At 40.1% G+C, this 11,536-nt stretch overlaps 1 protein-coding gene across 1 annotated transcript; it reads right to left on the bottom strand.

Annotated features, from left to right (window-relative positions):
- Positions 1-617: 617 nt before the first annotated feature.
- clu (clusterin) lies at positions 618-5,950 on the bottom strand. Its single transcript, XM_076084235.1, has 9 exons — positions 5,790-5,950; positions 5,169-5,317; positions 4,839-5,009; positions 4,299-4,469; positions 3,497-3,698; positions 3,215-3,355; positions 2,383-2,603; positions 1,725-1,900; positions 618-1,368 (listed from the first exon to the last, which is right to left on the bottom strand). The coding sequence occupies exons 1-9, from the start codon at positions 5,902-5,904 to the stop codon at positions 1,356-1,358; spliced, it is 1,359 nt and encodes a 452-aa protein (XP_075940350.1). The 5' UTR covers positions 5,905-5,950; the 3' UTR covers positions 618-1,355.
- Between the last annotated feature and the right edge of the window lie 5,586 nt (positions 5,951-11,536).

Below are 11,536 nucleotides of genomic sequence, written 5' to 3'. Positions count from 1 at the left end.
CAAGGACAATCAAACCAAACAGGAAGCAGCTGAGCTGAGAGGTAAGAGAGTGCAGTTTTATGAGTTTTTGCCATCTTTGCAAACAGAATATGTTTTGCTATAGAGTGGAGTAATGTCTACCTGAGCAGAGAATGAAGTCGCTCTCCCTCTGTGTTCTAATGGAGCTTCTCTCTGCTTTGTTTACCGTGCTCGGTGCATGTTGGTGCATGTGAACGTGCCCCACTGGCTCATGGGTGGTGCATCGTGGATATTTAAAAAGATCTCTGCACTGCTCTCAGGTGGTTAGTTATAGCTAATGGCGTCGCTAGCGTAGCGCCCACCGTCCAGTTCCCCCTCAGGTTAACAGGTTAGCACTGTTAGCTCTGTCAGCACTGTTCGCTATGAGAGCCCTGAGGCAATAGACATGCTCTTATTTTTGCATTTAGCATCTTAAGAGACCTCCTGGGCTCCCTTAATCTTGAAAGTTTTTCTAAGTCATAAGAACTTTGAAGTCCCTGGCCACCATGCACTCTCTGTATTAACATATTTTGGTTCCATACATGAGAAAAGCTTTTGATTCCTAAATGCATAAATCAACGTTGCGACGAAAAAACAAGTTTAAATAGAAACAAAAAGAAGCTGGTTGAGCAGGTTTTATTAGATTTCCATTCCTTCATTATAGACTGTTGTACAGAGGGGCAAAAAGCAATCCTAAACATAATCAACTCCTGTTCCCCAACTTAAATCTCTCCAATCAATGAATTTAACTCCAGGAAACCAAGTACTTCCCCCAACTCAGATAACAGCTACATAGAGATCTATAGAAGGGTAGATCAGGTCTTTATAGTCACGGAAACAGATTAAATTCTCTTACTCTAAACTTTAGTTTTCTATAAATCTTTGCAACAAACCAAATATTAATTGTTTTTTGAACTGTGGTGAAGGAAATCTCAGTTTAATTGTTATGCTTTAGAAAGGCTGAATGCAGAGAAAAACAACCTTCCACACTCAATTACATACGTTTTGAATTTATACAGAAACAAGCAGAAATCATTGAAGTTCTATGGCCCCCTTTTTTTGCAAAGGTTTTAAGGCCTTCATGTTGAAGGTACTATAGACATGAGTAGGCATGCTATCTACATCTACTGGATATCTTCTCTTACAGCAGGACAAAGAGCTCTAATGTAACAATGCAAATCTTTGAGGTTAAACTGAGTTGTTTGCAAAAGCGGGACTTGAAGAGGATTTACAACAGATCCAGTGGGTTGTCTTCAGGTTTTATGTCTTCTCAGGTGTGTTTATCGTCGGGGGGGCCTCCAGTGTGTTTTGATGAGTCCAGAACATTCACTTGTCAGCACACAGCACAGGTTGGGACTTTATTTGACCAAACTGGAAAAAGAGAGAAAGAGATCGTCCGTGATTACTTAATATCCTATCGCCTTTAGGAAGTTGATTTTCAGACAAACTGAAGTCACAGAGGACTTCGAGTAGGATTTGTAGGTTGCGTTACTAAATAACCACATGACAGCAGCTCTACTCTGTTACTTTGGTCCACTGCCATTACTGTTCTCTAGAAATTGAGAAATTCTAGCAGCTCTGAAGCTCAATCGTAGGTGAACTTGAGGACATGTGGCAGTTCAATACGGAGAAACATAATCAAGTAACAAGAAAAGATACGAATGCTTTGAGAAATAGTTTGAGCTTTTGGAAAAATAAACACAGGTTAGCTGTTCCTCGACACTCACACGCTGGCTTCCTTGTAGCGGTCCAGAGCCTGCTGGGCCACCACCTCAGAGAACTTGGGGTCGGTCCAGGGGATGTCTCTCGGCACGCTGAATTTCACGGGTGGAGAGTCGAAGAGCTGCACAAACACATCTGTTTCTCCGGACTGATTTTTCTCATCAGTGTCTGTGCTGTTCACCTGCAGTACAGGGACGGTTTCAGTTCATCTGTTAGTGTCACTGCACATCTTAAACAGCCTCAACAGACGTGCATTTCCAATACTGATATACTGCAAACTGTTCGTATGCTGATATAGTGGCTTTTACTGCTGCAACTTTGTTTATTTGGTATTTTTTAAAGTTGCATTATTGTTGTAACGCCGACAACAATAAATAAGTACATTATTAATAGTATTAAATCCAACTTGCAAGGTGGTCGTCATGCTAAGAGTATGTAAGTGTAAGGGTTTACTGTCCCACAAAAGAAACAATTGTCATGCATTAAAGGTATTGCTGACAAAAAAAAAACAGGCGTGTCACAAAATGACACACTTTCAAACAATTAAAATATCCAAATAATTCATAAAAACATGTAAATTGTTAGGAATTAGTGTTCTTTTCTGATTTAGGAAAAGCGCCATCAGTGACTACACAACTAACATGAATTAACATGTGACAATACCATCTGAACCCGGAAGACGTCGTCCTTGGTGTTTTTCGCCAGAGACGACACCCAGCCGAACTCCCTGTTGAGTTGATCCAGGATTGAGGAGGTGTTGAACATCTGCTCCTTGAACGTCTTCAGGAGGCTGTTGTACTGCTGAGTGAAGCGCTCGGCCATGGCCAACGCCTCCTCCAGGTCCTCCTTCAGAGGGCCCTCCAGAGGTTTCGTCCCGGAGCAGTCTGTGAATGAAACATCATCATTATGAGCTCGAGTAAAGCAAGAAAAATCACTTTACTTACGACACTGGGATTACATTAATTAGAAGAGGACACGTTTGTTTCATAGCGTAATTTTTTTATATTGTTTAGCATTTTGATCCCAGATTAAATCACGTCTGACCAAGGACTTTCACTGTGGTGTATTTAAATATTTAAACAACAGTGGCCAAAAAGGTTATTGTTGTTTAAACATTTTTAAAAATCCTTTGAAGCCCTTCCTGTTTCCAAAAATTATCATAAATCCTGATTGTGTTGCTCTAATAAAAGCATCTCTGTATCATTATTCAGGTCTGAAGGAGGAGTCTGCATGAAAGGACACAGCTGGACCTCACTGCCCCCACTTTTATTAGTTATTATTAGTTTTAATACATTTTGCACTACTCGTTCATTCATCGAGGATGTTATTCATATCTTATTTTAATTCAACATGTTTGTCCTCAGTATTGCGCGTTATTTGTTTCGTTTGGCAGCCCATATGTTACAGATCTTGTATCAATGTTAAGGTGTCGGACTAATATTGATCATAGAACATAGAAGAAAGAATAAAACACTTCATCGGAGTGTTGCGTTACCAATATGCTGGATCTCTTTGCATTTCTGACACTCGTCGCGGAACTTGAGGCAGCCGGCTGAGTTGCGGCGAATCTCTCTGCAGGTCATCCTGCCGTTGCCAAAAGGTTTGGTGACGACCACGTCCTCGTTCACGCTGCCGTCTGCGACCGAACACACGTGTGTTTGGTTTTTCAAAATGTGCAGTTGTATCACAGAGTGTCAAAAGACAAATAAAACCTTCAAATCCTACGAAAGCTTTCTGAATCAGTAAACGGGGCGTCAGAATATGTCAGAAAATGTACCTTCGTTAGGAGCTGTGTCTGAGTCCATGTCCATCATGGAGCCCATAGAGCTGAAGAAGTTCCTGCCCATGCCCATCATGGGGGAGAACAAATTCTGGAAGCCGTGGAACCGATCTTGGAAGAGAGAGCGGATGCTTCTTCTCGGTCCCAGGAAATTGGGAAAAAAGAAGACCGGAGGGTTGTAGTGCACATGATCAGCCACCTGAGACACAAGAACAACACAGAAGCCTGTTAACTCTCTTTGTTCTGCCGTTAGTGTGCTGTTGTATCCATATCACTTTTGTTGATGCATGATTCAAGATCCATAATCAGGAGGCAGCAGAACGAGCTGTGAACACAAAATTCCCTTTACTATAAACTATGAAGTTTGGTTTTATTATCAGATGACTAATTCTTTCCGAATTTCTTTTACTGCTGCCATCGTTTATTATGTGCTGGTTGTCTCCATTTAAAGGGCCAGCGTGGAGGATTTAGTGACATCTAGTTGTGAGGGTGAGGTTGCAGATTGCAACCAACTGAATACCCCTCTGCTCGCCCCTCCTTCACCAAGTGTGACGGAGAACTGCGTTGGCCTTCAGGTATCCCTCTCTAGAGCCAGTGTTTGGTTCGTTCTCGGCTGCTGTAGAAACATGGCGGACTCAGTGAAGAGGACTTGCCCTGATTCTTAGTTTCAGGTAATTATACACTAAAGGAAATATAGTAACGAGTACTTTATTCCATTTCTGCCAATAGATTACGCTAAATCCTGCATATGTATCCGTGTCCAGTGTTTACATCCATCGGTCTAACAAGTAAACGGTACCTTCATACTGTCTGAGAATATGCTGTCCACACCATCGGCCATCTCTGTGTATTTCTCTTCCAGGTTCTTGAGCTCTTTGCTCTGACGCTGCCCCTCCTGCTCCAGGACGTCGATGTTCTCCCCGTTGATCCAGATGGAGAAGGGAGACGTCCTGTTTAGCACCTCCTCCAGCTGCAAAGGAAAGGAGAACTTTTGATTTTGAATCTAAAATCTTAAATATCTATATCCAAAATATTTGCTATTGCTTGACAAGAAAAGCCACTGAAATTATTATTTGAATCCAAAGATATCACTCATAAGCAACATGTTTGTGCACACTTGATCCAAAAGAAAGGTTGCATTACAGTCACTTTAGTTTAAGGGCTTCCTATAAACAATCAGCAGTATTGATGTTTTCTCAAAGCAATTTAATTAATCAATGAAACTGCATTACATCCCTTATAAAGGGAGGCATTGACCAGCTAATATCTGGATTATAATCAAAGCCCTGTATGTATAATCTAGGATGAGCACGTGTGTGTGTACATGCGATTGTCTGACCTGGCGTCCCACCAGTCCAGATCCACTGCTGCATGTTCGGGAGTAGTATTTTACGCAGGTGTTCTTCAGACAGGGCTTACACTCCTCCCACAGAGCCCTCATGGTCTCGTTACAAACCTCCTGCTCCTGCTCCAGCTTGGCCTCCATCTCCTGAGCCGTAAGTATTGCTTCCTGTCGTGAAACAGAAACAAAACGTTCAAGAGGTAAGCTCTTATTTTGGTAGGATCTTTAGAACTCATTGCCAGTTGTTGTCGTAGCATCTGGTGTCAGTTGAGGTTTGGTAAGTTAGAACAAAGTGATTGTAATATAATGAAATATATATGTTTCTACATCTTTCTGCTCCTTGGTTTTCTCCAAAGCGTCCAAAAACTTCTGGTGGTCCTCTGAAGATTTCTGCATCACGCTCTTCATCTCCTTCACTCCGTTAACAGCGGTGACAATCTGTTTATCCAGATACTTTTCTCCCTGGAGTGAGATCTCTGTAAAAAGCAAACACGACATATTTACTGCAGGTGTCGATTCACAGACTCCTGAATGTCTGCCCTCTACGAACAAACTGATTATGTAATGATAAAATATACACGGGATATTTTTGTTTAATGCTTTTTTTAAATTTTATTTATTTATATGTAATATTATTTATAAGAAAATGCCCTTTTTCTTCTTTCTGCACCCGGTAATACAGCCACATCCCCTTATTTTCACTGTAGGCATTTTCACACAAATATAAATATTTTTATTTCATTTCATAAAATCTTTAGTCGTTTTCAAAAGGTTGAGTTTGTTTAAAAAAGACCAGTTCACCGAAATTAAAATGTATTTTCTTAATACATGTTCCTTCTCTTGTGATATGTAGCCATTCGTATACTGTGACTTTAGTTTTAGCTGTGCAGCCTTTCAGTTATTTGTTTCTGTTATTTCTGCTGCAGCCACAATATCATGTCTACTTACGGTTAAGATCATCTGTTGATGGAGGAAGGACACAGTTGACTGAGGCCAGAAGAAGAGCCACCACAGCCAGAGACTTGGATCCCTTCTTCTTCATCATCATCATCATCATTAACATCCTCTCTGACTCTCACGGGGCCAGCAGGCAATGATGAGAAGAAAAAAAACCTGGGGAATAAAACATGAACATCCAGGTTCAGGTTAAACATCTGGCTTTGGTGTAATGTTGTTGTAATGTCCCTCCATCTCCTCTAGAGGGAGACACAAGCTGCAAAGAAACCAGTGACCTACGCAGTAGAAAATAACTGTCATTGATCAGCAGTTTTCCGCTCCTACTCAGCACAACATAAAAATAACAGCACTGATCAATACCGATTAATAATTCAGACTCATGCCTGCTGACTCATTTACCTCCTCTCCTGTTTCATGCGCTTAAACAATTAAAAAGGACATAGTCACCTAACTGACCTCAGATCAGTGTTTCCTGTGACTTTGACTCACTATGCATTATATAAAGCGAACATCTGGCCCTTCCTCTGTTTACCCATTTTCTCTATGACGTGTGCTCAGTCAGCTGCCTGTATATTCAACAGAGACTGAGTGTAGCTCCTGATTTTTTCCAAATTCCCATACACACACACACACACACACACACACACACACACACACACACACACACACACACACACACACACACACACACACACACACACACAAAACAGAGAGAGAGTCATCAGACGGATGAACTGGCCTTCTCTCCTGTCTGTGCAGCTTTTCCCAGGCAGTATACATCTCTTTCCGTGAGCCTCCATCCTATTGATCATCTCTGCAGCCGAACATAATCCTCCTTTTCCCCTCTACATACACAGCGCAGCCATCTAAATGCACCAATCTAATGACATCATTTTAAAGTGCCAGAGGAAGTTTGCCAGCTATGACGAGCAGAATGGGGAAAGTGAATAAGTAATGATTAGCGTACATTGTGGACAACACTAATATGCTGCTGTAACAGCAAACCTGTAACCTGTAACTCTTCTGGTTACAGGTTTTCCACAATATTTATGAAACCTGGCTGCAAGGGTTGTTTTCCCATTCAGTGGTCCAACACTGATGTTAGCTGAGCTGTCGGGCGTTCCAGTTAGATGGTGTTGAGGTCAGTCAAGGTCTTCTCAAAAAAGCATTTCTTTACTTGCTTTCTCTAGCGGCGCACAAAGTGACCATAACTGATTCATTTAGCCACTTGGGGACGCAGCAGAAACACGCTCTAAATGCAACACTGTCATTGTATCAAGATTAAGTTATGGTGAACAGTAGCTTCTTTACACACCCGACAGACACAGAGCAACATTATCATTCATTTGGAGTTGTGTTTCTGGCCGAATGTCTTCTAGCTCGGTTTTTGGTCTCCATCAACCCTTAAGAGAAAGCTCTGTTTCTTTAGCTGCTAAATGCTCCACTATGTTCACCAGCTAGTCGCTAACTATGTCTGTCGTTTGTTGCTGGACAAATAGTGTACAGTGGGTTTATCAGAGCTTTGAGACTGAACCAATAAACTTACGGCAAAACTATAAAAAACTTAAAAATAATGAGCTGAGCGATGCTAAAACACTGTAGAGCTGAAGGGGAACTGTAGTCAGGTGATAATTCTCTTTGGTTCCATCACTGTAAGTCAGTTAATCAGCTGTTAATGTAAAAAATATATATATATATATTATAGCAGCTTTTAAGTACACGTGGACACAAGTGTCCACATACGTTTGAGGTGTAAGCTAAGTTGTGGTAGGTCATTATATTATCCAAACTAAGAGAGATATTGACCCATATGGAATAAAACCTCTTGACATACATATCCCCCACTCTTTTCATCTTATTCCACACTGTCCGACAGTATCACATACAGTATGTTCAGGATCGTCTTCTTCTAGCTTTCCATTGACGCTCTAATATGTTAAAACGCGTTTTTATGGCTGCGCACATGGACGGATTATGAGACAATGGGCCTCTGGTCACGGTCATGCAAAAGACCTCTTCAACATAGGAGCAAGACACACCAACTTTATAGTTGTTTAGCTTCTTTTTTAGTGATTTCTTTATCTTAGTCACACATTTCTCTGTGGTTTGTGTCTCTTTATGGTCATTTCGTGTCTCTTTGTAATCGTTATGCATCTCTCTCTGGTTTTGTGTCACTCTGTGATTGATTGGTCTTTTTGTAGATACTTTTGTCTGTGTTTGTTTTGTTCTGTAATCATTTTGCATCTCTTTGTGGTCATTTTGTGTCTCTTTGCAGCCATTTTGAGTCTCCTTATAGTTGTTTTGCGTCACTTTCTGGTTGTATTGAGTCTCTTTGTGTTCTCTTTGTGCTTCTTTGCAGCTGTTTTGCATTTCTTTGTAGTCATTTTATGTTTCTTTTAGGGCCTTTTGAGTCTCCACCTGGTTGGCACGTGTCTCTTTGAGCAACATTTTGTAGGTAAAGGCCAGGGGGCCCCTGACACTTTTGGGTATATTAGGAAACGTCTGGATCCCTTAAAAATCCTTTAAAATTGTGGATTCAAAAAAAGTATTTTCTGACGTTTCAGATACATTTCTCTGCAACTATTATAAGTATTATAAGGAAGATTAAGTCAATGTGCTGATGGTATAACCTCTCTGAATCTCTGTGCTTTTAATCTGCTGTGAAAAACAGGAAAAAAAAGGACTGAATGCCCACCTGGGAGCTAAAAAACCTGTCCCACTTTCTCCTCTTTAGCTCATGTGTTCACGAGTTTAACACAAACAGTGCAGCAAACTGCAGCCGCTGACACAATGAGGTCACTATTCATGTGACAATAAGCCTCTCACTTTAATTACAGCATGCCAGTTACTGGAAGGTTTGTAAACAACAGGGGCAGACTGTGACCAGTGAGACCCTCAAAGACAGAATGAGTCAGACTTGAGGTGCAGATGGAGGAAAGAATGAGCAACGTATAAAAAACAACAACAGACAGAGCCAGAGAGAGTCAAACAAACAGAGAAAGGTTGACAGAGAGAAAGTGAAACAAATAACAAAGGAGAAATAATTGACATTGCAGATGTCTAGCTGGATTGTTGTACATCCTGGTTCCACGACTGAAAGAATGCCAGCTGACCAACCTTGCAGATGTTGCCTCCGGGGCCGTCTAGAACGTTCGGTTCCAGCTTCATGAAGTCAATAAAACATCCGACGCTTTGTCAGAGTCCATATCTAAAACTAGTTTATCCTACATTGCATAGCAATACATATATCACTTTATAATAATACTATATTAATATTAAATGGAAGTTATATAAAACACAACTTTAATATGAACTGAAAGGTTTTGTGGATTAATTGCTTAAAAAGCAAGGATTTTGCTCAATCTATTTATCATTTACGTAATTCCTAACTTCAGTGTTTACTTACTGTGCTGCTGTGACACATGGATTCAGTAAAGTTTCATGATATCTTATCTTTTTGAGCTGCCATGTGTTAAATATCTGTAACGTTTATACATCAGCTGATAACTGCAGCTGGTGCTTGTTTTCACTATCGATTAATTCCCCTTCTGTTTCTGTCTCAAAGCTACACACACACACACACACGACTTCCCCAATGTCAGAAGATGGAACAATGAACTAATCTGGATCATTTGGGCTCTATTTGCTACAAATGGGACACGGTCACATGTGACCTCATTCTGGCCTCATTTCAGATGTTTGGAGATTTCTGCACCCAAAGGATTTACCTGTCATGTGGTTGCAGAGAAATTAGGGTCAGTTCTGATGTGCAACATTCTCCATTTTTAGAACTGTTAATACAGCAAATAGCTGTTCTACAATATATACAGTTGGAGGACTATTATTATTATTATAACTGACAGAATTTTCTTAAAATCCTCTGTTACTGCACTCAACACTCATCAGTTCTGTGTAAAATAGCAAGTTAATATTCCTATTTTTAAGTTAGTATTGCTGCTGGGTGTGCCTAGACTAAAGTCTATTAAAGTGAACCAACCGTATGATGTCATCTATCCTAATCCAGTTGTTTTGATCCAAAGATGGAGGTCACACCCATGAGTAAGCAATACAAAACAACAGCTGTCACCTTGTCAGCCATGATGTCTGCACGAAGAAAAATAACTGAGGAGACCAAAGATTTAAAATGAAAAAATAAATACACGCACACACACACACACACACACACACACACACACACACACACACACACACACACACACACACACACACACACACACACACACACACAAATTAAAGTTATGCAGACATTTCATAAGCTGAACCTGGGAAATGCGTTGCACTCTATTCTATTGTCATTCATCATAACACTATTGCCACAGCTGGAATAGAAAGAGAGCATTTTCCTCTGAGCATCACCGAGCTGCACACTGTCAACAAAATAAAAGCCCTCTGACTCACCTCTGTTTGTTTCCTGAGACGCCAAACCGTCTGAAGCTGATCCAGTCTCTCTGCTGCTCGTTTTTATACCAGCGGATAACGGGGACGGTGCAGACATGTGACTCGTGCAGCTACACCAAAACAAAAAACAATTTCCTGTATAACCCTTCAAAATAAATTTCTACCATGAACGTTTCTTGTAGGGATAAAGTTTGGGCAAAAACGACCATACTATAGGTGAAAATACAGTTGTAGAGGAAGTAACCTACATCTTTAAATCTTTTTAGAAATACTAATACCACACGGTAAAAATACTCCAGTACTAATAAAATACCTGCACTGAAAATGTTGCTTATGTAGGCTAAAAGTAGGTTAAAAGTAGGTTATGTAGGTTATGCCTAAGTAGTGTATCAGACAAATGTATATTGTATTAATGTAAAAGCAGGATCTTACATTTCATTTTTAGTTGGTTGAGGTATGTGGAGCTCATTTTTAAGTAAATCATTATTTTAATCTGCCATCACAATAAATCAGAGCCTCAAATTAAATTATTGAAATAATTAAATGGAGGAGCAGTAAATCCTCCCATTTGAGAAGCTGAAACCAGTTTGTACTGGTTTGACAGTTTGTAATTAACTTGTTGTTCAATTGATCACATTTGATAAAAGAGGAGAAGCCCTCCATACGCCAGCCCACCTGCGAAGCAACACTTGTGGTTTTAGTGGTACTGAGTAATTTAGAAATTGTTATAATTAATGCAAACAAATCCTTGGTTGTTGTTGATATTCATCATACTTCTTCTATTTAAAGTCAGTGGATAGCTTTTAAACGGTGTTTTACATGTGTTTGGCCCTAGAGGGGATTGCCTCACATGTCAAGAGAGGTGGGGGAAAACGCCTGATTGGCTGTTGCTTCACTGCAATTTGATTGGCTGTTTGCCAAGTAATTGTCCTTGTCTTCAACTGACTTCAGCAGTTTAACAGCAAACTAAGGAGAACAGGTAGGAAATGTGATATATTGTATTATCCTTACTGCATAGGTAAGGTTAGGTCGACAACGATGTCTTGGCCTTAGGTTTTCTGGACTTTTCACTGAGGCTAGCGTTACATATCTTGAGTGTATATATATATATATATATATATGTTTGTATCTATATGTAAAAGATATAGCGTCAGTGAAAGTCATGTAAGATTTCTCCTCAAGACAGAGAATGTATAAGGTCAATACATATATTGTAGTACCTTTATATATGTAATATATAAAACTAGCAATTTCACTTTGATTAATTGTTTTTTTATGTGTACCAATCCTGAAGAGTTACTCCATTTCCTCCACTCGAA

The sequence above is a fragment of the Anarhichas minor genome, unplaced genomic scaffold (assembly GCF_050575085.1).
Source record: "Anarhichas minor isolate MPS153535 unplaced genomic scaffold, ASM5057508v1 ptg000136l, whole genome shotgun sequence".
Lineage (NCBI taxonomy): Eukaryota > Metazoa > Chordata > Actinopteri > Perciformes > Anarhichadidae > Anarhichas > Anarhichas minor.
Note: the sequence above shows the minus strand (reverse complement) of the source record. Positions and strands in the feature narration are given on the sequence as shown.

Excerpts from the sequence above, each read along its gene's own strand:
- clu (XM_076084235.1), bottom strand. The coding sequence starts at position 5,904 with ATGTTAATGATGATGATGATGATGAAGAAGAAGGGATCCAAGTCTCTG. Across the intron at positions 5,010-5,168 it reads AAACCAAGGAGCAGAAAGAT|GAAGCAATACTTACGGCTCA; the intron begins GTAGAAACATAT and ends GTTTCACGACAG. Across the intron at positions 1,901-2,382 it reads ACGTCTTCCGGGTTCAGATG|GTGAACAGCACAGACACTGA; the intron begins GTATTGTCACAT and ends CCTGTACTGCAG.